Source organism: Aspergillus glaucus (genome assembly GCF_001890805.1).
Source record: "Aspergillus glaucus CBS 516.65 unplaced genomic scaffold ASPGLscaffold_15, whole genome shotgun sequence".
Taxonomy (NCBI): Eukaryota; Fungi; Ascomycota; class Eurotiomycetes; order Eurotiales; family Aspergillaceae; genus Aspergillus; species Aspergillus glaucus.
In genome coordinates this window covers 678,806-704,296 of record NW_019170467.1, presented here as the reverse complement: position 1 = coordinate 704,296, position 25,491 = coordinate 678,806, and the positions used below count along the sequence as shown (strand labels likewise).

At 47.8% G+C, this 25,491-nt stretch overlaps 7 protein-coding genes across 7 annotated transcripts; 3 read left to right on the top strand and 4 right to left on the bottom strand.

Annotated features, from left to right (window-relative positions):
* Window positions 1-173: 173 nt before the first annotated feature.
* Window positions 174-4,490, bottom strand: ASPGLDRAFT_27396 (ABC transporter ATP-binding protein; the record flags this gene model as incomplete). The annotated part of the gene is made up of 9 exons (XM_022543655.1): window positions 174-848; window positions 956-1,143; window positions 1,197-1,312; window positions 1,402-1,931; window positions 1,988-2,163; window positions 2,222-3,399; window positions 3,452-4,111; window positions 4,169-4,356; window positions 4,410-4,490. The coding sequence occupies 9 exons, from the start codon at window positions 4,488-4,490 to the stop codon at window positions 174-176; spliced, it is 3,792 nt and encodes a 1,263-aa protein (XP_022399264.1).
* A 310-nt stretch (window positions 4,491-4,800) lies between these two features.
* On the top strand, window positions 4,801-7,652 carry ASPGLDRAFT_49365 (uncharacterized protein). Its single transcript, XM_022547085.1, has 9 exons — window positions 4,801-4,869; window positions 4,936-4,959; window positions 5,009-5,124; window positions 5,182-5,693; window positions 5,761-5,895; window positions 5,945-6,105; window positions 6,156-6,593; window positions 6,672-6,922; window positions 6,998-7,652. Exons 1-9 carry the CDS (start codon window positions 4,810-4,812, stop codon window positions 7,449-7,451), a joined length of 2,151 nt encoding a protein of 716 aa, XP_022399263.1. The 5' UTR covers window positions 4,801-4,809; the 3' UTR covers window positions 7,452-7,652.
* Window positions 7,653-8,195: 543 nt separating this feature from the next.
* On the top strand, window positions 8,196-10,054 carry ASPGLDRAFT_67990 (cytochrome P450; the record flags this gene model as incomplete). Its single annotated transcript, XM_022549213.1, has 6 exons — window positions 8,196-8,423; window positions 8,482-8,598; window positions 8,651-8,750; window positions 8,814-8,882; window positions 8,965-9,567; window positions 9,636-10,054. 6 exons carry the CDS (start codon window positions 8,196-8,198, stop codon window positions 10,052-10,054), a joined length of 1,536 nt encoding a protein of 511 aa, XP_022399262.1.
* Window positions 10,055-10,796: 742 nt separating this feature from the next.
* Window positions 10,797-12,264, bottom strand: ASPGLDRAFT_67989 (uncharacterized protein; the record flags this gene model as incomplete). Its single annotated transcript, XM_022549212.1, has 5 exons — window positions 10,797-11,303; window positions 11,353-11,663; window positions 11,741-11,824; window positions 11,883-12,015; window positions 12,145-12,264. 5 exons carry the CDS (start codon window positions 12,262-12,264, stop codon window positions 10,797-10,799), a joined length of 1,155 nt encoding a protein of 384 aa, XP_022399261.1.
* A 3,282-nt stretch (window positions 12,265-15,546) lies between these two features.
* ASPGLDRAFT_75699 (uncharacterized protein) lies at window positions 15,547-16,740 on the bottom strand (the record flags this gene model as incomplete). The annotated part of the gene is made up of 4 exons (XM_022549814.1): window positions 15,547-15,840; window positions 15,877-16,034; window positions 16,219-16,567; window positions 16,690-16,740. 4 exons carry the CDS (start codon window positions 16,738-16,740, stop codon window positions 15,559-15,561), a joined length of 840 nt encoding a protein of 279 aa, XP_022399260.1. The 3' UTR covers window positions 15,547-15,558.
* A 451-nt stretch (window positions 16,741-17,191) lies between these two features.
* Window positions 17,192-19,491, bottom strand: ASPGLDRAFT_1496032 (uncharacterized protein; the record flags this gene model as incomplete). The annotated part of the gene is made up of 5 exons (XM_022542052.1): window positions 17,192-17,861; window positions 18,025-18,367; window positions 18,425-18,792; window positions 18,842-19,200; window positions 19,252-19,491. The coding sequence occupies 5 exons, from the start codon at window positions 19,489-19,491 to the stop codon at window positions 17,420-17,422; spliced, it is 1,752 nt and encodes a 583-aa protein (XP_022399259.1). The 3' UTR covers window positions 17,192-17,419.
* Window positions 19,492-21,525: 2,034 nt separating this feature from the next.
* Window positions 21,526-25,227, top strand: ASPGLDRAFT_37294 (uncharacterized protein; the record flags this gene model as incomplete). The annotated part of the gene is made up of 3 exons (XM_022544803.1): window positions 21,526-21,595; window positions 21,661-21,856; window positions 21,933-25,227. 3 exons carry the CDS (start codon window positions 21,526-21,528, stop codon window positions 25,225-25,227), a joined length of 3,561 nt encoding a protein of 1,186 aa, XP_022399258.1.
* Between the last annotated feature and the right edge of the window lie 264 nt (window positions 25,228-25,491).

The following is a 25,491-nucleotide window of genomic DNA, read 5'->3' as shown; positions in this document are numbered from 1 at the left end:
GGTTATTAAGTACAGGTACAAAAGACATGTCTGCTCAGCATTCATTCTATGCAAGTGGCTCAAGATATACTACTATCAACAATCTTTTAAACAAACTGTTCGGATATTTTAGATTGAAGATAACTTTTATGGTTTCTCTCTGTTGGTCCAGTGTAATTTATCTCCAGCTTCGATCATGTGCCTAAATTCTGAGCTTCACACATCTTTGGATAGAGCTTGCCCTTGACCAGTAGCTGCTCATGGGTGCCAGCTTCCACAATCCTTCCACCATCAAATACACAGATAATATCCGCATGCCGAACAGTCGACAACCGGTGGGCGACTGCAATCGTGATTCTATCCCCCTGTGAAGTTGCCTCATTCAGCGCATCTTGCACAATTCTCTCCGACTGTGTGTCTAATGCACTTGTGGCTTCATCCAGTAGCAGCAGGCGTGGGTTACGGAGAAGCGCCCTGGAGATCGCAATACGCTGCCGTTGCCCACCAGAGAGCTGCGTGCCATTGCTTCCACAGAGGGTCTGGGGGCCATCGGGCAGCGAAGAGATAAAATCCCACGCGTTGGCTGCTCGGCAGGCAGCTTCAATGTCTCTGTCAGAAACCGTTGATACGTCTTCTGTCGGCACCCCCATGGAGACGTTTTCGCGAATAGTGCCGGGATAGAGAGTGGGCTCCTGCTGTACAAGGGCCACCTGATCCCGGTACAGCCGCGGGTTGATAGAGTCCAGTGCCGTGGAGTCAATCTTGAGGTGTCCGACTACTGGGTCGTAGAAACGCTCGAGCATGCCTATCATGGTACTTTTTCCACAACCGGATGCGCCAACGAATGCCACAAATTGCCCTTTCTTGATCTGCGCAGAAGATGTTAGTCAAGTGAATTGACACTCTAGCGGGAAATTGGTAAGAAGAGAAATGGTGAGGCAAGAGAGAAAACGGAACATGAATTGGGCTGGCTTACCTTAAGGTCAACGCCACGGAGTACGTGGGCATGGGGCCTCATTGGATAAGAGAATTGAAGCTTCTCCAGGTCGAGGGATTTGAAGTCGCTGGGGCCGATGTGGCAATTCTCATCAGTTTCCCGGATGGTGGGTTGAAGCTGCTCAAGCCAAAATATGTAGTTGGCCGTATTTGTTGCCTTCGTCATGCCTAAACAGCTGTTAGCAGCTTGCATTATGGATGTGCTGGACCAATCGCCTTACTGCTCGAGAAGCCAAAGAGCACTGAAGCTTGCTGACCAGAAAAGAATACACTCAAGAATGAAATGAAGAAATTCACCATACTCAAGTCTCCAAATGAGACCAGCCGGCATCCATACCTACCCGAAGAATATCCCAGGGTTAGCGTCAAGTTCAAAGACAGTGCTTTGCGCGGAATAAGGAGAGAATATGGGGAAGTTAGACGAACCAGAAGCCAAGTGCCAGGAAGCAGTACTCAGCACTCTGAGTAAATGCAAAAGGGAGCATGATGAGAAGCATTGGTTTGGCGGAAGCCGAAATTGCATTATCTAACTCTTGAGTGTATCGCTCCAAGACTGACTTCTCTATAGCCAAGGAAGATACCGTTCTAATGGCATTCACTGCTTCCGAAGCAATTGACGCGCTCGCAGAAAATCTTTTCGAAATTTTGTGATCCATTGCGGCCTCCATTCTAAGACGAGCATAGCCGGATGCCAGCATGGGTGGAAGTCCCGCTAAGACGATAACAAGGCCGAGTTTCCATGCATGAACCAAGGCAAGAATGCAGCAAGCCAATACACTCATGACTGCAATGAGTATCAGAGCAACATTGAAACCCATAAGCTCAAATACAGCTTGTGGATAGGAGTCTGCTCGGCTTGTCAGGGCGCCTGTGCTGTTTTCAGCACGATCAAAGAATTGCAGGTCTTGCTTGAGGATGTCGTTGACAATTTGTTTTCGGTATTTGTGATTTAGTGTCTTGCATGGAATCAGTCAAGGCGAAATCTAGCCAGGAATTGCGTGCATCGTCCTACCTGTGCCACAATGTTGGATGACCATCCGACGACGAAATAAACAACGAGAGAACCGAGTCCCAGCACGAGAAACATAAGGGCAAAAAAGTTTCCTTTTTCCTGCATTTTTGCTCCAGTAAACTGGAATACCTCAATGAACCTGGACATCAAAATAGCTTGACCAGGATATGAAGCAGCTACCATTCGATTAGCGTCAGTCTCCAGAAGTCTTGCCCCAACACACGCCAGTCTTACCTGCTCCCAAGCATCCTAATACCAGAACCAAATAAGTCCACGTAAGCTCGGGGGTCGATTTTATCAGTCGCCAAACTGTGTGGAGAAGTCCTATTCTTTCCCAATTGTCGAAATCATCCCGACTAACCTGCTCCTCCAAAAGTCCTCTTGTCGACGTTGAGTACCGAGTTAACTCACCAGTAAATCCACCCGGCTTTTTCTCATCCGTATCCTCCACGCTGTCTGAAATACCTCCAGAATCTGGCGAGGGCACGGAAAGATCCTGAGCTTGCACCAGTCGCGCATAGGCACCATTGGATTCCAGGAGTGAGCTGTGCGTGCCTTGCTCAAGAATACGGCCCTTTTCCATAACTACAATATTATCAGCACCCTGTATGGTGGCCAGCTTGTGTGCAATAGTGATTGTTGTGCGTCCTTGCGAGACGTTGTCGAGAGCCTGCTGAACAATTCCTTCCGCGTGAGGGTCAAGTGCGCTGGTTGCCTCGTCGAGAAGAAGAATTCGTGGTTGTGAGACAATGCTTCGAGCAATTGCAACTCGCTGTTTCTGGCCACCTGATAACAACCCACCTCGCTCTCCAATTACAGTGTCATAACCATTTGGGAGGGCGGTAATAAAATCATGGGCAAAGGCAACTTTGGCGGCTTCTTGCACTCGAGCTAGTTTATTGGGTTGCGATTCGTTCTCCCACGGCGCACCAATAAGGCCGTTTGCAATGTTTTCGAAGACAGTACCCGCAAATAGCACAGGCTCTTGCTGAACAAGCCTAACCTGCTGCCGCAGCCATTTGAGGTTAAGCAAGTCGATGGGTTGGCCATCAAGGTTCACTGTTCCTGACAATGGGTTATACCACCGCTCGATCAGTCCGATGATGGTACTCTTTCCAGACCCGCTTGGTCCAACGAGGGCCGTCGTTTTGCCAGCAGGAATATGCAGCGAGAAACCATTCAGCACTGTGACACCAGGGCGCGTGGGGTAGCTGAATGAGACGTGGTCAAACTCAACATTGCCTGTCACCTCCGTCGGCTTTTGTCCTAAATTGCCGAAGGGATTGATGATTGAAGTGCGATCCATGAGCCGGAATAGCCCTGAAGCTGCTGAAGCAGCGCGGGTGAAGTCAATCAGGTACGGCGCTATGGCGGTCAAACTTGACGCAGCCACAATCACCGACATGAGCACACTGCGAGTATTATGATTAGAATTATATCGATAAGGGTCAAGACCAAACTTACATGAAAACATCACCCGGGTCTTCAACCTCTCCGCTGGCTATCATCCCAATTCCCTGCCAAAAGCACAAACCGAATCCCGCATAGATAATGCAATACTCTGCAGAGAACAAGCAACCAAATAGCGGACTCTTCTTGTTTCCGAGATTTCGTGAAGCTTGCAAAAACTTAGTATCGAAATCGCCCACCAGTCGCGATCGAAGCCCAAAGGCGTGGATCGTCTGGGCACTCGACAAAATACTCTCTGCAAAACTTCCGGCTTGCGCGTGAATATTGAGGATTTTAGTTTCAATAGAAGCCTCAATCGTGGAGCTAGCCCCCATCACGAGAAGCGTGGCCGGAGCAATGCAACAGCAGATGAGAGTCAGCTTCCATTGCGTGACGAATGCCAGCACAAAGGCAGATATGAAGGCGGACATCCCCTGGACCACGAGCCCCAGCTTTTCTGATATCCCGGCCTGGATGAGTCGCCCGTTTGATGTAACTTGCATGGCAATCGATCCGCTGGTTCCACCGTCAAAGAAGGCGATTTCTTGACTGAGGCCTGCTTTCAGATATAGGTGGCGTATATTTCTCGTGATCCGGTACGCGGCAATCGTGAACAATGTACTGTATCCATAGGTGAGGACAAATCGCCCAATGCCAATAATGAAGAAGTAAAGACTGCTCTCGGATTAGCCCGCTGTCCGCCGCTATAAAGCCAGTTCATTGCACACATACCCAAGTCGGCCGGCGTCACTGCGAAAGGTGGGAGCGTCCGAGTTGCCCGCAATATAGTCAATGATGAGCGTGATGAACTCACCAAAGACAAGGTTGACCAGCGCCATGCCAACGCCAGAACCAAGTGCACAGGCAGTAGCAACAAGTTGCAGCACATACTCACTGGATGTGCCATACTGAAAGATTCTCTGCCGAGCATTAGACTCTCCACCTGCAATGAGAGGGTGGTGAATGTGCTTACCACATAGCCACGAAACGCACCGGCCTCTTTCTCCTGATTCTCATCGATGGATGGTTTCTCTTTCTCTGTTTCAATACTCATAGTGGAAGTCGGTCCCTAAATCCTGGGAAGTTGAACGTAGAACCAGTGCTGGCTTGGTTCATGCAACGGCGAGTCTGTAATAAATAGAGCATGAGGCACGCCACTCTAAAATACATCGTTCTGTTCTCCTTTTATTCATTTCCTTTTGAAGACTTGGTGCTTGGTCGGAGATGCGGAGCTCTCGGGACGCGAGCTCAGGAACTGAGCGACGGAGTCCGCGGTCCCCGAGACATCTTCTAACGATTTTGTCCTAACTTTCACTTTCTGACCAGGCAAATCTTCACTTCTTGCTCTGAATTTCACACCTCCCCGTGCAAACATGCCTGAGGACCATTCCACTGTTGATGCTTCCCCCCCACCACCACATTCGGCGCGAGCGGTAGGAGCTTCAAGTTCCCCATTCCGTCCGGTTGCCAGAACGTTAACTGACCCGATTATTTCTCAGTGTGATCGATGCAGAAGGCGAAAAGTGAGGCAACGTATTTTGTACCATCCGAAGGCCCAGCTCACCTTCTTAGATACGTTGTGATAGAACCTCGCCTTGTTCCGGTTGCCGAAGTGCGGGAACAGAATGCAAGGAATCAGAACGTGCTTCCAGACAGAAGCGGACACGGGTCTTAATATCATCCCAATAGTAGGCTAAACAAAGTCCTCAGACAAGTCCACTTACTCATGACGCATTCCTGGTCAGCGAGAAGAAAATCGATCTTATCGACAAACGACTTAGTCGCCTCATAGAAACGCTTGACGCGGACAATCTGGCTAGGTCGACGGGCACTATTATGCCGCCTTCTGTCTGTCACCAAGGTAGCTCCTCCCCTCCACCATCTTGCAACAGGCCACCGCATAGCGCGGTGGCGAGTCCGACGGCTGGAGACGGACCCGACCAAAATAGCCAATCATCCAATGACCAAACCAAGGCGCCCCCAAACAGCGTCGCGGATGATGAGATGGCGGTAGTTGAAGGAAAATCTTCTCTGACAGCGCATTCTACATTTGCTATTGATTTCGTGCAAAACATCGTCGGCTCGTGTCAAAGGATGGGAGGCTACGAGATCAGTGAGTTATTGAACACGCTGCGCTGTATCGGAGACGCATTGAAGAACCGGCGCCTATCATCTAAGCCTTGGTTCCCATTAGCACAGCCGGGATATGAGATGCCTCCTCTGAAGGCTGCTGTTAAAGTAATACAAAAAGCACAAGGTATTTCTTGCGCCTTTACATTTTGTCCAGCGGCCCACCACCAACGTGAACTAATTGCTTATATTAGATGAAAGGAATATCGCGTTCCTTTGTATCCATAAGCTTCTCAGCCCGCGAAGTATGTCAGATATATGTCTAAAGGTCTACTTTTCTTCGGAATATTCCGATGCGGAGTTCATCATTGTCAACGCAGTTCTAAATTGTGGGTATATCAATCTGGGACACAAGACTCAGACTAATAGAATTGGCAGCTCTGGCTTCCGACACAGATAATGGACAGAATGATATTGAAGCGCATGATGAACGTAATAGCCTGGTTTTCATGTGTCGAAAAAACCTTGAGACGGCTCTTTCAAGACTGTCTCTCTATATCAAGGCCAGCTACGACATAACCTTGGCTCTTGTTCTAGGGGTATGCTCGTCGACAATGAAGGCTTATTTGCGCTAACATGAAAAGTTTAGGCCATGTATGCTATTGACATTTCCAATCCATCCCTCGCATGGACATTAGTGACCGCGGCGTCCCAATGCTCTCACACCCTTGGATTCCACACACGCTCCAATGTTCCAAGTGAATTGCCATATGAGCCAGATCAGAAGCAATTACTCTTCTGGGGAGTCTATATCGTCGAAAAGAGCCTATGCCTCCGACTCGGCCGTTCGTCTACAATACCGGACTGCGATATCACGGCTCTATGGCCAGAGGGTCGGCAAATGTCAGATTCGCACGCCATTACCTATGTCTATCAGCTAGTGAAGCTTGCTGGTTTGGCCGGCAGTATCTACGAGCAGCTTTACTCAGCAGCTGCCCTTCATAGCCCTCTGGATACGCGGGTATGTCGAGCACTCGAACTGTCGCAGGAGCTTCATGGGTATTGTGCGGAGGCAAATAACACAAATGTCTGTTCTCCCCAGCTTCTTACTCACATTTTTCAACATGAAACATATAGTGTGGCTAATGCATATTTCGCTGTTTAGCAACTCTGGATGCAATCAACTACTGATGTTCGTGATCGAGAACAAATACGATTTATTTTCACGTCTGACGAAGTTCTGCGCCTTTCTATGTTAACCCTAATCTACAGAGCTATGCCACCCCAGCGTAATTATGGAACTGCCTTCAGCGAGGAGTGTATTACCTCTGCCAGATGTGCCCTGGAATCCCACCATATATGTATACAGGATATCGGGATGAAAGGCTCGTTGCTACTATCTGTATATGTCAACTGGTATGTTTGAAAGGTCCTTGTCGGTAATAAGCCCCTTGATCTACAGTACTCACTCACGCTTTCGCTTCCTCCTAGGACAATTTTGTTTGCGCCTTTCATCCCCTTCATTGTGCTATTCTGCCACACCGTCGAAACAGCGGACAAGGGGGACTTGAGTCGAATGCACACCTTCGTCAAATCTATCGAATGTACCTGCCAGCATTCTACCGCCATTGCCACGCATTATCGCCTCTTCCAGATGTTCTACGGTGTTGCGGTGCGCTATAACGAGCTGAAATCATCACCGTCCTCATTACAAGAAGAACAAGTACAACTCCGAACTGAGGTTGACGCGCATCTGAGTGCCCTTGGTCTACAGCCCCACGTGGCATATGCGACTGGTCACCATGAAAAATCCAGCGTTGTTACTGAGCAGAATCGGAATTTGGGGGGAGATGGTTGGGCGCAGCAAGGTCTGTCATTGGGGAATTGGTTTTCTTTCAATCAACAGATGGTGGATTTGTTGGATCATAACGATTTGCCATTCTGACCAAGTTCTTGGTTTCTAAATGTAAAGGTTAAATCCATCATTCCGGGTATACTTCTACTTTCAAAGACATCGTGTCTAGTATTTTGGTAGCCACTCACGGCGTATTTTATCAAGAGAAGGCATGGTCTATATGGCACGCTGTATGTAGCACATCTCCAGAGTCTTGGTCGTGGTACTAGTACTCGGCTTTTCCTGTCGTACCACCAACTGCCGTAAAGCAGGTTGAATTTAGTGTATAATTTTTCTGTGCCTAGGCGGATTAGGTATTAGAAAGAGACGGGAATAGTCTACCGTATACGGAAGCCACCATTTCCGCGCCGAGCCATCACCATCGCATCAGAAACAATTACTGTGGGAAATTGATAATATGACAGCCTACATTAATCTATATTTGGCATATATCCTATGTAAATACACCGACAGTGGATCCATCACCATTGCCAGCGGACTGTGCTGAGTTCCCACTCCGTGCTTGATAGCGGCGTGACGGAGGCTTCGGGACGCGAAAAGCGGATGTTGCGGAGCGGAGTGAGCATCCCCCCATGTCCGGGACTTCGAGGAGGTGGAGAAATATTGAAGACAATCGGCATGCCTTCTGGAGATGGATTGTTTATATTGGCAGTCTTTGTCCGTTCGTGGAAATTCATTCTCACACTTCTTCGTCTAGCTCATCACGTCTGTGTTAGTGACAATCCTAATCGCAAGTCTCAGCTACCACTACCAGCAAACTCAGTATTGGCCAAAATGATCTCTGAATTGACTATCAGCGTCCTGGAGTCTCCTCTTTTTCGGATTTTCATAATCGGAATTCTCATAAAGCTTCTATATGAAGCTGCCTGTGGACCAGGACTTTATCCCGGGTTTCCTGCAGCCGGCATCGACCCAAAGGATGGTTATTCTCGGGGACTTTCCAAGGCTCGGGAGAATTGGTTTGCCCATGGGAAGGAAATCCTTGACCAGGGCCTGAAAAAGGTATGTAAATCTGTGTCTTTGAGCCGTGCGGACTGTGCTGTGACTGACATATCCGTAGTTTGCGGGTTGCTTCCAGGTCTTCACAGAAGTTGGACCTAAGATTGTGCTACCCAATCGATTTGCAGATGAGATACGCAACCACCCTGGTTTGCATTTTGGCAAAGCCATATCTGCTGTACATTGCAATATAACTCTTTGTTTTCGGACGGGGCTGATAGTGCGATTAGGAATTTTTCGGGTCATATCCTGGATTCAAGCCCTTTGCCGCAGGCGACTCGTCCCAGGTTGTTGTGGACACCGTGAAAGGCAGGCTCACGCAGTCACTCAGTTAAGTTTTCCCTCCAACCATCAATGCCAGATCAGTGCTAATGTTTCTTTCCCGTGCTACAGACCTTATTACAGAGGAGCTAGCAGACGAGACATCCAAGGCTGTTGGTGACCTCTTTGGTGAGCCGGAAAGTGAGTGACTTCTTAGACCCCGGGCAGAATGCAGTCTGTCAGTCTCTCTTTATTATCCTACGGGCTAACCAAACCATCACAGCTTGGACGGAAATCACATACAAACCGAAGCTTCTGCAACTTATTGCCCGTATTTCATCACGGGTCTTCATCGGCCCAGAGCTGTGTACCAACGAAGAATGGCTGAGCATCAGCAAGGAGTACACCGTGGATTCATTCATCGCCGTGCGCGCCCTGCGACTGTGGCACCCGTCCCTGCGTCCTATTGTTCATTGGTTTCTACCAGAATGTCGCAAGCTCAGGGCGACCCTCAACCAGGCGCGGAGAATCATCAACCCTGTTATCGAGAAACGCCGGGAAACCAATCGTCAGGCCCACGAGGCTGGACAACGTCCTTCCAAGATGGCAGATACCATCGGTTGGATGGATGAGGCGGCCCAGGGACGACCGTACGACGTGGCCACGGCCCAGCTTGGTCTCTCGCTTGCAGCCATTCATACGACGACGGAAATGGTGAGCGGTCTCATCAGCGACCTCTGCGCCAACCCCGAATATTTTGAACCTCTGCGTAGTGAGATCATCGCAGTCTTGGGAGACAAGGGCTGGTCAAAGAGGGCGCTACATGATTTGAAACTTATGGACAGTGCAATGAAGGAGTCACAAAGACACCACTTTGGTGATATTGGTGAGTTCGTCTTTGCTGAACTGTCAAACCCAAACGAAATCGCTAACAGGCCATATTCCTTCACCAAGCCGCAATGCATCGAATTGCTGAAAAGTCATTCACGCTGTCAGATGGTACACAAATCCCCCGAGGGGCTTTTACTATGGTTAGTATCGACAAAATGCACGACGAAGGTCTATTCACCGAACCAGACAAATACGAAGGCAGCCGGTTCCTCAAGATGCGTCAGCAACCTGGGCATGAACACCGTTGGCAATTCGTCTCGACCTCACCCGAGCATCTCATCTTCGGTCATGGCAAGCACGCTTGTCCTGGACGATTCTTTGCTGGGAATGAGATTAAGGTTGTGTTGGTCTTCCTGCTAATGAAGTATGATTGGAAGTTCACTTCTGAGGGCCGCAAAGAAGACAATGCTTTTGGCCAGGAGGTGGATACAGATCCAACTTCCAAAGCAATGATCAAAAGGAGGAAGGAGGAAATTGCTTGATGATATTTTGCACTGCAGCTTGGCTCGCTCCAACTCCTGGGCAATACCCATAATAGCCAGTTTTGGGAAATCAACCACACTCTCAGTCTAGGCTACAATAGAATATCATCCCCACCACAGATCTCTCGGTAAATGAACCAGACAGGCTGTCGCAGTAATTGCCAATTTATCTATTACTTCTTGCAGTTCGCGAATCATGTCCCTCATGTGTAACAATCTTATAGAGCTGTTGGCTTGATGAAGACAGTCTCCTTATTGTAGGGTTTAGGTACTGAAGTGAAACTGGTAGTAACATTTTACAAGACCTGTACACTCATAGTTTATTATTGATGACTTGACTGCAGCTTGGTCTGATTCACTGCCTGACTCTCCCGTCCTAAACAATACAGGTTTAAGCAGTTTCATGGAAATTGATGCTAGCCAAGTCTTAGTGGTGCAGAGGCATCAGACTGTAGAGAGAAGTAAAGAGTCATGACCATAATTCCCCATTCCATTGATGATGCCATCTCTTTGTTGAGTGGGGTAAGAGGAGATGACAGTCAAAAGCACTATGAAGAGAAATGGATGCTGGTGAATCTCTAGCATGGTGCGTTTTATTGAGGCTACCTTATGTAGGCTACTCACCCCTCTGCTCAGTCCCTACTCAGTGATCAGCTCAGGCTGCTCAGGGCGTGCTCAGAAGCAAATCGTGGGTGTACAGTACAAAGGGGAGTCTGTTTGCGGGTCCAACTGTATCTCTTCCCTAGATCTTAGCCTGTCTCTTCGGAAGATGCAGACTCTTGATAACTTCTTTCCATTCCGACGGAAAGCTAGATTTCTCACTCGTAGGGCGCTCTTTCCATCCCTCAGCAATCCGAGCCTCATCCTGCTGCCAACGCTGAAGCTCTTGCTTGATCCATGGACCCATGGTTTGCGCAGTATACGCCACCTTTTCCTGCGGCAGAGTATGGCCTGCCTTCTGGATCATCACATACGGCACACGGCCAGCTTCCATACCACCACTGCCGCCAAACCCAGTTCCTGTCCGCTTCGCGGTATCTGCGTGCTCGCCTCCCTTGCCGAGTGGACTGTGCGAGGCACTCACGTAAAGCACTGAAGGCCGAATATGCGGTACCAATTTATATGCCAAGATCGATTCTGGATGATAGGATCGCTGACCCGGACGTAATGGACCCAGCATGTCAGGAACCAACAGCGGGTCATGCGGTGGGCGGGCCTCGCTGGACTTGGGGTCCGTGTAAGCCTGGTTCTGGGGGACTCCTAATTGGGTGTGCCGCTTGAAATTTGGTCGAGTGTACATTGTTTTCTTCGTGTTTGGTCGTGGTCAAGGTCACCGGGCAAGAGCCATCTGTCGGTCCTTCTGGATAAACCGCCGTGGGCAGTGCGCGATATCCGAACTCTTTCCAGAGCTGGAACACGCGCGGGTTCCACGCTTTGAGAAGATTGCGATACTGTATGGCGGCGGCTTCACGAGAAGGCCACACGTCGCGCTTTTTAGTCGACATAGCCACGAACAACGGACCGTCCCCGGCCAAGGGGTTGTCGGTAATATGCGGCTCAATTAGTACTAAAGAAGCGAAGAGCCGGGGATGTATCAGAGGCAAAGACCCTATAGGAGGTTAGCAGTGGTGCGTACGAGGCCTGAGGAGAAAATTGCCTACAGCTGTGTGGCATCCAGGCTATGACCCACGCCCATAATAGGTCGTGGCATCTGATCGCGAAAATGATTGATCATATGGATCACATCGCGGCTATGGTCATACCAGGAAGCTGGAATGTGTCAGCAACGTGAGATAACTTTAGTTAGTCGGTCCCTTGATTCATCTACGGTCATTTCCGAGATTTTTCTCGTTAATGATACCACTGGCGCCCTGGTTGGCGGCATCCGCTATCCAAATTGAACAAACTCCATCCTGTTTGGAGTGGGCTAGCAGCTCTTCCCAAAGAGGCTCATATAATTCCTGCACCGCACGATTAACCCATTTTGCGTCCTTCACGAGGTCAGGGCAGGAAAGAAAATACCTTGGGAATTCCAGTGCCATGAGTAGCCACAATCGTGACATCTCCTTTTTGAGGGTCGGGTTGTTCACCGGGGTATATTGCTTGATACAAAGCTTCAAGGGGGCGTCGGGAGTGGCTGTGGCTCGGGGATATTCTCGAATGTACTGCCCGTCGATAACATGTTCAGCGATGTGGAAGGGAAAACTCATTTTGGTAGAAATTGGCGCCGGCCGCAGCGAATGAGTCGTACACTCTACAGGCCAATGGGGGATAGATTTTCCGGGTTACTTTCATGCCGGGCATACCGACGAATATGGACACATGTCAATGTTCCACAGATTAATCGGATACGAGCCCAACCCAATTGGATGGAACACATAAGCCCACAGCCATAAGTCACAGAATGAGCAAAATAAATGACTAAAGCAGCAGCTGGAATCTTAGCTATGAGGCGCTCCATGCCTTTTGTTGGCTCTCAGGGCAGAAACAGAACCTTCATGATCCAAGAACAGCTTCCATCCATCTCAAAATGAGCATGGACATGAGAGATTGTCTAGCATTTTGACCCTTCTGATTGGTATATCAATTGTATCGTGAATGTGCGCCGTTGTTAAATTGATGCTCTCTTCCTGATTTTGCTCAATGACTTTGACGTTATGAGCACCAAGAGTGTGCAGTGACTTAGCGTTGCTTTGTAGAAAGTTTTCCACAAAGACTCGCTTCGCATAGATCGAACACAACTCTAGCCCACGTATGTTCAAACTAGCGTGAAATAATAAGGCCAAAACTGAGCCACTTCCGAGAAGCCGTAGGCTCGGTGCATGCTTCACAGCTCAGTGAGAAGAATTGTCAAAAAGCGCCAATCTGGGCTCCGCCAGGGGGTATCATCGGGAATTGAGAGATGGGTGAGTTGGATTCTGTGAACAGGTTTGCTGCGGTCCCTTACAGAACCAAGAGAAGCCAACACCAGCTGGATATGACTCTCATAGGACTTTTCCTGCATTGTCATATCATGTAGCTTTTGGTAATCTTTCACCCAGACCTCGTCCTCCAGTGTTTCACAGAATACGTTTTTACTTTCGGATGGACGTTGGAGTGACCGAGACATACAAGCAATAACTTACTACGGCGGACTGAATCATCACAGTGGCCAAAATTATACGACGCAAATACCAAAACATACAGAATCTAGAAACCGACTCCTTGAAACTAGCCTTTTATCTCTTAATAAAAAGAGCAGTAATAGTGTGGAATATTTTCTGTGTATTTTACTTTTAAAAGAATAAAATAACCTTAGTCTATTACAGAGTAAATGGGTCAAACTTCTATAAAATCTTAGTAACAATGATGGTTCTTTAATTAGATACTACTCGGACAGTTTATAGTAAGACAATCCTTTTAATTGGTCATTCTATGTACAAATTCTCTGGTTTCAGTCTTGTTCTCTCCTTCGATCAACTCGTTGTTTCTTATCTCGCTTATGGCGAAGAACCAGTAGTGCTTCCAGTGTTGGGAGCCAAGATTAGCAGTGGTGGTTGGGAGATGGTAAATAAGCGGCGGCAAGGCTTCTTGGCAGCCACATGCATGGTCTCCTTCTCGCGTCGTGGATCTGAAGCATTCTTAAAATCTTCGGGCGTTATGCTCTCAGTTAGAGGATAATGTTCTGCCTGTTATTTTGATCGTGTTAGCTTTAAATATGCTTGCCAACTTTCAAGCAGACGCTTACCACTTCTTCAGCATGGGGGATCCAAGCAATGTCAGGATGAGAGTTGTATGTAAAATATCATCCCTGCCTGTTCTGACCTTTACTTTTTTCAAAAAAAATAAGACATACACTCGACGTTCGCGACCAGTATCAAGCCCATCCAGGTAAAGGTCATGAGTCTTTTTACAGACAGCTCTCCTTCCTCGGTGGAACCGTTCTTGTTCAGCTTTTGCTTTTTTCTTTATATCATAAAACCGACCACGTGCTCAGCGTTTCTCTCACCAAGGGGTTGGACTCTGGCGGCTGGCGGGCATGCTCAAGTTTTTGGGATACAAAGAGTGAAATAGAATAGAATAAAAAGGGGATTGTCTGTAATTATCCAAAAAGAAAGACAACTTCTGACTATTTATCTCTCTAATGTCTTTCAGAGAGCCATGGTTTTTGCTCAGCGGTATTGCTATTTTTGAATCCGCATTACAAACATGAGTCTTGAGTAATAGAGCCCATGGATTTACATCTATCCTTGAAAGTGTTGCTTCCTCCTATGGTATAATTAGGAGCAAAGGACAATGCAAGACGGAATGATGCGCCTTTTCCGTTCTCATTTTCCTAAATTCATTCTTTCCTTGGTCAATGTCCTAGCTTTCCTTGCCCAATGGCTGTTCTTGTTATATATACCTACGTTGCCGCTGGCATTCTGTTTCTACTTGTTTTACAAAGATATGTCTTACATGTCTTCAAGTTTTTATTCAATTCCCGTCTGTTTGTCCTGTTCTCCAGGCATCTAATGCTTTTTTACCTTTTCCATCGCCGATGTTCCTGGGGGCCCATTAGTTGGCTGTGTGCCGGTTTGCACATACTGCATAGTGGGACCTTAACATGCAACATAACTGGGGTTCATGATATCTCTACAGCTCATTCAAGAGCTGGGACACTTGCTGTTCTCCATCTAATACCTTTGCTTTTTGTACATAATCTTAGCCTAGCAGCTGAGATCTTTGGGTTCTCTTTGTCTGTATACCATCATTTTCATCGTGCTCTAGGGTGGATGACCATCCTGCAAGTGACACTCCATGTCATTTTTGCCCTTTACAAAACGACCCTTGATTTGAATGATCGTGCTCAACGGCATGGCTTCATGGTTAGAATTGCTTTGTTCATATAACTTCAGTGTTGACTTGGCTAACGCTCATTTCCAGGCCGCCCTTGCGCTTGTTGTGATGCTTATGATCATATTACCTTGAGTCCGCCAGTGGTTATTTGAGCTGGCCTTAAAAGGCCACGTGCTTCTTGGTCTGTTCGTCATCGTCCGTACGGGCCCTGCGGGTGAAGGCCAGTGAGACCTCTCTGGAGCCGGTATTCGGGGGCTTATTGGCTCTAAGTTCGTTTTCAGGAAGTGGTATACGTTACATGTACATACAAGGATATATATAGTTGTGGTAGCCTGCATATCGCTTAATTGTGAGAGGTCGGGGTAAATGAAATCATCCATCCATCCATCCATTTATCCATCCATACTGTACTTTTAGAGGTTCTTTTGCACAAAGAATGGAAAGTCCTGGATTTTGATTATTCCTGAAATTCCGTCACTACTCTTCTATTTTCTAACATGGTAGTGATCTGTCTTGCCATCAAATCCCGTCTGGATCGGCGTTGGTAAAGGTTGGGTCTGTCTCCCTAGATTTCCCTAGATTCCGGTGCCCTTTTTGCTTGCAGGCGTTTGACGTGCTCGATAGTCCGGTGCGGTGCAAAGTGAATTATGTCTAGGTCCAGACACTTGTGAATCATTCTATTCCATCTAATAGAGCGTGCATCCTAAATTGACAATCTTCCTAACCAGGTCAGAACCCATTTCAGAGAATCTATCCAGAATATTCCCAAAACGACGATTCTCGGCCAGCGTTCGTGCTTCGAAAGCAGCATAATGGATAACCAAATCTCTAAGGGAGCACCCAATATCGGGATCTCCTCTCCCAGACTCTTGGTAGGTGTACTCAAGCAAATCAAGGATATGAGGAACGTTCTGCTTGTTCAGCGAAAATTTGCAAAGATCGCAGTGTAGCGATTTCAAGCATTGTGTCTGCAATGAGTTGACAAGATATCAGTTTGTGAAAACGTAAAGCTTGCCATGGAAAACCAGGTCAGGGGTTAAAGAAATGGAAGCCTCATCACCAACAAAGTGCAGCTGTCTGAATTGCTTCCACAGTCCACCATATGGATATTGAACATAAGTCTCATGGGTCTTTACCTTGGACAGTGGAATACCATAAGCAACTTTTTTATTAAAGCTGATCCATTCTTTCTTCGTTGTGTGCCAACTGTTCATACGGACACGACTTGGTTCGGGCTCGGGTGACGGGCCTTAAGTCCCACTCTTGAGCTGGCATTTCCTCTGGCTCGAGTTCGGGTACACGGTGGAGGCCCCATTATTGAGCCGATGCTAATTCTGGCTCAGCACCAGACGCATATTGTTCTGCATAACGTTGGCTGGACTCAGCATCGGGATTGTCCGAGGCCAGTTCACTGTGTACTCGACCCTGATGTTCCTTTTTTGCGCCATCGAAGCTGCCAGATTCGCCATCATTATCTTCCCCTCTGCGGTCAGGTGTTGTATATGCTCCTCGGTAGGCGAATTCGCAGAATCCGATAAATGTGCCTTCCTCTACATCGTCTAATATGGCACTTCGTTCGATGGAATCTTTCATCATGCCATTGTTGATAAGGACATATAAAGGAGGAGACAAATTGCGTACAATCCCAGTGTGGACGGTCAGATGACTCTGTTCATGGCCCACGAGGAAGTGGAACTAGGACGATCGAATAATACTAGAACTATCAGTTACTGGCCGGACAACGCACAGTGGAAAGAATCTTACCTTTTGAAGTTGCACATCATGAAAAGAAAACCTGGTTTCCAGAATGATGTCACTATGAGATGAGTTTGGGTGAGTGGGCAATTTATAGAGTTGGGTATTATCATGATAGCATGAATAGTCAACTTTGAAGCGTCAGCTGTCTAATGGCCTATCAATTGCTGCCACTTGGCGCGCAACATACGTTCAGAGACTAACTCCATTTCTGACAAGGATAATCTTTACAATCCCCGCAATCACCAAATGACCAAGTCGCGGCGTAACCAAGCGAAACAACCAGAAGGCTCATGGCATGTTAGGCGATGGATTGGTTTCCATAAGGGGTGCCGGGGCAGCAAACCCAAGCCACGTAATTCACCACCAAACTGCGCCTCTGTATTCCATTTAAAATGGCCCGTTTGCCCTAAATTTTGACCAAGTACATAACTCTTCTGGCCATGTCAACCCCTCTCCAAGATCCTGTCTGGGCATTTTCCTTCATAGTTCGCGGGCCAGCGTACATCTGATAATGCATTCCGCTTGCTAGCTGATGCTTGTTCTATACTTATATATCTTTTTGTCCATCTGTATTTGTTCTCTTCGTTCACTCCGAGAAGGGCTTTTCCCCAGTCACCTGTCGGAATAATGGGTGTTGAATTCGATTACATATGCACCAAGCTTCACTCTTTATAATATAGATGTTTCAACATTTCTGATTGTTCAGGCAATGAGTGAGTTAAGAGTCCAAAAAATGCCGGCTGGGAGAGAGAAACAGACTGCCTGGCGAGTTTATGCGATTCAAATCTATCAAAGTAATACCTTGTGAGATTTCGCCAAATGGTTCATATATCCAGGAAGTGATACACAGGCAAAAGAGTACCCAGGCCAGTCGCATGGACGACCGGGGCTCTTAAAGAAAGTCTGGAGCTTGTGGGTGTTGTCAAAATGCCGCCGGAGCGTGTCTTTCCTGGAGAACCGATACTGCTTCGCTTGGGGGTGCAGATCCTCGCGTCCTAAACACACAGGACACTCAAGGCCTGTTTTGCTTTCCATGGGATAATCCTGATTGACATTCTTTTTGGCTTTCGCGCCGGCCTTGCCAAACTTGATAAGTCGTTTCATAGGTTGAGGTACATGAAGCTTGTGAAGCTCCAGGCGTAGCTCAAGGGACCGAATTCGATCTTCGAGGAACTCTTTATCGTCAATGGTGTCGGCATCTCTGTTCTTGAACTCAAGATCGGCAAGCTCCCTTCGCTCGGGCTGAATATGCGAAACATCGGCTGAGTACTTGATCGGAGTGCCTTGGAGATTTTTTTTCAATGATGTGATTTCCAACTTGGTCGAAAAACTCCTTATGCTGTGCGTTCATTGCGGAACGAAAAAGCCGTTTTCGCTTTGCCCTTATCTCGGACTGCAATTTTTTGAGATGCTTGTAATCGATGTCTTGAGCTTCTGCGGCTTTTTTGATTGAGTTGAACTTTGAAATTAAAGCTTCACGAGTCGATGCGCATCCCCGAATAAGCATTTGGAGCTCGGGATTGGTCTCAATGGCCTCTTTGCGCGCCGCGGTAAGCTCCTGTGGTGCCGAAGCATCTCGGGTTAGGCTTGCGTTGCTTGCAAGACTAATTAAAGCGTTTCTGGCGGGAGTCTGCATGAATACAGACTGGGTGTCGTCTCTCACGGAAACATAGTGGGCAAATGTACCCCCTTTTTTATGGCCCATGATGATATTCCGAGAATATTCGTCAAAATGCCCTGTGAGAGATTAATAATTAATATCTCCCCTAGCAACCTCAAGTTGGCATTCCTTACTAAGATTTGCAGCCGCTCCTTTGCGGTATTTGTAAAGTGAGCCTTTTTCCTTGAAACCTGCACAGGCGCTTGCAGCTTTCTCGTATTCCTGTGCCTGAGTATATCTGTAGGCGCCCACTGGATCAGTGACCCAAATTCCACTTTCATCTTTCATAGCGCGTCTGAACACAGGAATTTCTTGAACATCCTTTTTAAAATGGATAGGCGTACTGAAGCGATGGTCTGGTACATCTGTGACTCTCCAGATATCGCGAGGCGATTGAATATAAGGGCTATCAAAAGCATCATCAAGGAATGCATACATAAGTATGTCTTGAATGACACAAAGGCCCAGATTGTCGTTTCTCTCTGTGTATGTAAACACAGGTCTGTCCATCATCAGAAGGTATTAAGGCACAGTATAAGTGCTGTACTCACGACACTCCTCGGTTCCTTTTTCCCTTATTAAGTCGATGTGTGACTCTCATAAGGAGGACCTGACACTTCAGATCTTCGGGGTGTTTCACCATAAACAGCTCGATGTCCTTCCACTTCAGAGCATCGTTGCCTTTTGCGTAACCGGAAGATTCGACCAGAGTACCTGGTCGAGCCGAGGTAGATGTCATCATCTTTCTTACGGTATTCAACTGGAAAAGAGTTCGAATTGTAGGAAAGGCAATGTCGCATGCGGTCAGTAAGTGATATGTTGTGAACAACAGATCATCAATATTGACAGATGGTTGGGTTTTTCCGGTGAGATCCAGGTTGAACTCCTGAGTCAACTTGACATTCACCAACTTAAAAGTTCAGTCGGGCAATTCTCGATTGTTTAATCTGGAAAAACTCACATTAGTCAGGCCTCGCCCGATTTCTTGGGGAAGCTCCCGCCCCATCTCCTCGCGCCAATACATCCTAAAAAATCGAATAAATGTTTGAAGTCCGGATTGGTGATTGATCTCATGCTCGCTAAGGTACCAGCGCGCAAAGCCTTCAATGAGTCGAATAGTGGTATTTTCAAGCCAATGCTTATAGTCTGGGGGTTCGAGGTGCTTTGTAAAGCTGTTTACAATGTAGGATTGAGTGATCATGCTTTTTGTTTTTCTTGGATAGGCCTCGGGAAGCACCGACCTTTGGAATTGTATGGCGATCGCTCTTAGGCGTTCTCTCGTTGCTCCCGCAAGATTCCCGGTCAGCTGTGGGTCCGGTGCTTTGACGAATGCATTCACAATCAAATGATATATTCTATTCCAAGGTTGGTGGTTCGCCCGGATAATGAGAATCTCAAAAAATTTTTGAGGTTCTTAAAAGTTGTGCTTTCGTGGTGTGTTTTATACCCACCTGTGATGTAAGCGCTACTGTGCTAGATACCCTATTAAGGTGGCCAGCAACTTCATTCCTCGGGCTAGGACTTAAGCATTGAAGGCCATTGGGTGCGTAATTGGCCCAAAATCTATGGCTCGGGTGTGAAACTGGTATTGTGAGTAATATTCTCTTGGGTCTCTATATAGAAAGGAAGAGCAATCTTACTCCATGTATTGATATTTGTTTCCAATATCAGAGAGCGTTGTTTTTTTTTTTTTTTGGATAGTACCGAGCCACTGCCTAACTGAAAGGCGTCTTCTGGTGTGATAGAGGAAGTTGCAAAGCTTTCCATGTTCATATTGTCCCCTTTGTTGTCCGGTGAATCAATACTGGCTGGTTCAATTTTGATTTTTTTAGCCCCGTATGTGGACCTCTAGCACTTTCGGGGAAAAGGTTATGATGTAGGAGTTGCCAGAACAATTCAAAATGACTTAGTGGGTTCCTTTTTGTGAACTGAGGAAATGCCCCACAACTGAGCTCACCATTCTGCTGGTGATAATTGATGTGTTTTCTGGCACGTGAACTGGTGTCAATTGGTCGTTGTGTAGCTCCATAGGTGCAGAATGGCAATGGGCACAAGAAATAAGACCCATGTGAACAGGACAAGTCTTGTGCATGTTTGATAATTTCTTCTTTCTTCCAAAACCGTGATCTGCAGCCACTGAAGGGACAGAGAAAAGGAATATGCGCATCCTTATGAACATTAGCACCTGTTGGACTGGTAAACATCCGGCTACAGTTGTGCTATTTTGCAAGAGGGCAGGACCATGTTATCCCACAATGTCTCTTTCCATATACTGAAGCACTGGATGGGGACCTAAATACACTTGGGCAGCCAAATTCCTCTGCCAAGGGGCATGGCCATCTCATTAGATGTTGCTTTTTATGTAAGGAGGCAGCCTGCATTAATTTACAAATCTTTGAGCAGTTGGATTCTTTTGCAACTGGGCATGGCCAAGTCCCATGACGTGTATTATATATGCCGTCTCGCAAGATTGTGAGTTTTGAAGACACATGAACACTTATGTTGCCCTGTACCTGGGCACGGGATCTAGAGTTCTATTAGAAAATGGAATTTATAGCAGACATCTGCGCCTGGATAGCAAGCCTGCTGCGTCGTAGTCAAGCTAATAGGAGGTTTCAGAGGGAGTGAGGGAGAGTGGAGAATAAGGAGAAGGTAAAAGAGGTAAAAGGTTAGGGTAAGAAGGAAGGTTCAGCTGGAGACATTAGAAGGAGGGTATTGGGGATGCAATTGAGACGGGCTCAAGTGAGCACAAATGAGTAAGAGGAATAGGTTTAGACAATACATTTATAGCATGAAATAATAGCATGAAATAAGACGTCATTAACTTCCAAGGTTAGTGTCGAACGAGTAATGTAACCACACTTATTTGTACTGATACAGATTGTGATAGCAATTGGTATACGAGAGAAAGAGTCTATAGATAGCACAGTGAGCGTTATGAAGAAGTATATACTAGTCCTGGCTCCTTTAGCCCTGGACCAATTTTTGGTGTGTGTGGATAGTTAGTTGGTTGGATTGGGTGCCTATCGGCTCAGGCTAGCTATGTCTAACTTACTGGGCAGAAAGCGAGGGCGGTCAAACACGTGGCCCGGTGGGTACTAACACCAATGTCAAAACACGTGATTATATTACATAATCTGTGGATCTAGGTAGTTAGCAATTCCCGTGCAAACTCCGTTCATTTAGAGGAATCACCCACCATACCTACACACCTACACACCTACACACAAGAAAGATGGCGGGGAATTCGGCTAGCCTGCTGCCTGACCCAGCAACTGACTTGAACTGGAGCGATTTCAATGGAGGTAAGTAAGTGCTCTGACGTCGTGGGATCACTAGTCGAACTGACATGGTACCCCTCCTCCGCTAGCAATCCACGAAATTTTCTCGCGCAACGCCAATGAACATCCGGAGAGGCTCTGCGTTATTGAAACGAAAGGCCTGCGAACCCCCGAGCGCCAATTCACCTATAAGCAAATCAATGAGAGCTCCAACCAACTAGCCCATTTCTTTTTATCCCATGGATGCGAGCGCGGAGATGTTGTTATGATTTATGCATACCGAGGGTTCGTACACTCCACAGAATAGCACCTGCGTGGAAGAGATATAAGATATAATGTGCTGACAGGTGACAATTGATAGTGTTGATCTAGTAGTTGCCTACATGGGAGCTCTTAAGGCTGGTGCAACAGTCAGTGTGTTGGATCCACAATATCCCCACGATCGTCAGAAGACCTTGTTAGAGGTGGCCAACCCCAGATTTCTCGTTCATATTCAGCGAGCCGCCGAGGAAGCCGGTCCGGTTTCCGAATCTGTCTCTCAGTTTATCGCTTCCTCATTGAGCATCAAGGCCCATGTCCCGGCGCTTAAGCTCCAAGGCGATGGACAACTCACCGGTGGTACTAGCACTGGTCAGGACCAAGACTGCCTCCAGCCCTATGAGCCGCTCAAGCAGCAGATGCCAGCTGTCTCCATTGGCCCTGACTCAGTGCCCACTCTCAGTTTTACTAGTGGCTCCGAAGGAAAGCCCAAAGGTGTCCAGGGACGACATTTCTCCTTGACCTATTATATTCCTTGGATGCAGCAGAGATTCGGTCTTTCGAAGGATGACAAGTTCACAATGTTGTCTGGCATCGCCCATGACCCAATTCAACGAGATATCTTTACGCCCCTCTTTCTCGGCGCACAGATTGTTGTGCCACACCGAGACAGTATCGCACATGAACTTCTTGCTGAATGGATGAAGGAGCACCGTGTTACTGTTACCCATCTCACACCTGCAATGGGCCAGATTCTAGTTGGCGGTGCTACCGCCCAATTCCCTACACTGCATCATGTGTTCTTTGTTGGAGATCTCTTAACAAAGAAAGACTGCCGAAGACTTCAAGAATTAGCGCCCAATGCTTCCATCATTAACATGTACGGGACCACGGAGACGTCCAGAGCCGTGTCCTTTTTCGAGATCCCCAGTAAGGTTCAACAGCCCCTGTATCTTGATGATCTACCAGATATTATTCCTGTTGGTCAGGGCATGCTCGACGTTCAGCTATTGGTCGTTGATCGTAATGACCGGTCTCGTATCTGCGACATTGGGGAACAAGGTGAACTGTTTCTCCGAGCAGGGGGGCTTGCGGAGGGATATCTCGGAGACGATTCTCTTACTCGGCAACTCAATGAATCCAAATTTCTGACAAATTGGTTTGTTGATCCTGCAGTGTGGACTCGCGAATACGAACACACTGCTTCACAGGCCCCGAAGTCTTGGATGAAGCTCTACAAGGGACCACGGGATCGGATTTATCGAACCGGCGATCTCGGTCGGTTCCGTGTCGATGGTGCTGTAGAATGCACTGGCCGAGTTGACAGTCAGGTTAAGATTCGCGGCTTTAGAATTGAGTTGGGTGAGATTGATACTAATTTATCTCATCACCCTTTCATCCGTGAAAATATCACGTTGGTTAGGAGAGATAAAGACGAGGAACCAACCCTGGTGAGCTACATTGTTCCAGAGGCAAAGCGATGGTTTCAGCAGCTCGCTGAAGATGGGAATCTGCCTCTTGAGCCGGAAGCGTCCACGGAGAGCGAATCACTGGTTGCTATGCTTAAGAAGTTCCGCTCGTTGTCGGAGGATTGCAAGAAGTTTCTGAAAACCAAGGTTCCTCATTACGCGGTACCGACGATGTTCATTCCTCTCGCTCGCATGCCTTTGAATCCCAACGGCAAGATCGACAAACCTGCCCTTCCCTTCCCGAGCACTAGTGATCTCGCCATCTTAAACAGAAGGGCCTCAAGAAGCTCTTCACTTCAACCATCCCTCACTGAGACACAACAGAAAGTTGCCGGGATCTGGGCAGGAGTCCTGCCAAACATTACCGCGAGGATGCTCACACCTAATTCCAACTTTTTCGAAGAGGGTGGACATTCCATCCTTGCCCAGCAAATGCTTTTCAAAGTTCGAAGAGAGTGGAAAGACATCGATATCCCAATGAGTGCCATTTTCCAGTCGCAGACCCTAGAAACATTCGCCGCGGAAATTGAACATGCCCAAGACCCTACTGGCCTCCGACTTGACCAAAACTTCTACGCTAGTTCGACAATTGTGGATGAAGCATATTCAACAGATGCTCGTGATCTTGTTGGAAAGCTACCAGCTACTATCCCCAAGTCGATCAGTTCTGAGACTGCTGGAACGGCTTTCCTTACCGGCGCAACGGGTTTCCTTGGCTCTTATATTCTACACACACTTCTTGAAGCAAACAAGGAAATGCGTGTTATTGCCCACGTGAGATGCAAAGATGCTGCAGCAGGACTCCAGCGTCTGAGAAGTATCGCTGAGGCCTATGGACTCTGGCGCGAGGAGTGGAGTGGCCGGGTAGAGGTCGTCTCTGGCGACATTGCTCAACCTCAGCTTGGCATGTCCTCGGAGGACTGGGATCGCATTACTCAAGAAGTTGATTTGGTCATTCACAATGGAGCACAGGTGAATTGGATGCTGCCGTACTCCAGCCTGCGCCCGGCCAATGTTCTGAGTACAATGGAGTGCGTGACTCTTTGTACCAGCGGGAAGCCTAAGCGGCTCGCATTTATTAGCTCCACCTCGACTTTGGATACCGACTATTACATCAATCTCTCGCAACAAAGCGTTGCGTCCGGTGGACCTGGCGTCCTCGAGACAGACGATCTGGAGGGCAGTGCTAAGGGCCTAGGCACTGGATATGGCCAGTCGAAATGGGCTAGCGAGTTCATTGTTCGCGAGGCTGGCCGACGTGGTCTTGTGGGAGTTGTCATTCGCCCCGGTTATATTACTGGAGACCCAGTGTCTGGCTTTTCGGTCACTGATGACTTCCTCTTACGTCTTTGGAAGGGCTGCATCCAGGTCCAAGCACGCCCGGATATCCCAGGCAACACGGTCAACCAGGTCCCAGTCACACACGTCAGCCGCATTGTGGTTGCCTCGGTGCTCCACCCACCCGTCGAGCCTCTGGGAGTTGTGCAGGTCACTAGCCATCCGCGTCTGACCACTAACGAGTGGCTTGGGTCACTAGAAACGTACGGCTATAATGTGCCACAGGTACCCTACCGCGAGTGGTGTTCTTTATTGCAAAATTATGTGGCCGATGACCGCAACACTGAATCGCAGGAGCTTGCACTTCTTCCATTGTTCCACTTTGTTGTCGGCGATCTGCCAACGCACTCTCTTGCCCCAGAACTTGATGATGTCAATGCCGCTACCTCTTTACGTGCATTTGGCGCCTCGCCAGAGGAATTGAGCGATCTTGCAGTTGGCACAGAGACTATTGGCCGGTACCTTGCCTTCTTGGTGGCCACTGGGTTCTTACCTAGCCCATCCACTACGGGTATCAAGGCCATTCCTAATGTGGATACCCAAAGATTGCAAGCTATGGGGAGTCTTGGTGGAAGGTCTTCAAAGTCATGAACGGGGAAAAACAATTGATTTGTATTTGGTAACTGTCATGGCGCTGCATGCTGCTTGACCGGCGTCATGATTTCTAGATAGATCCGGACTGTACTCTGAATTGAATTGAATTCTCATACACGGATCTGTCGCCTGATTTGCCGGCAGAATCAATATGTAGCCGGGTCAACTATATCCGTCACCCGTCCGCTCACTCACTTGCAAATCGCGGCCAACATGGTTTGGTCGCCTCAGTCCAGGAAGATGAGCACGAAGACGAGCACG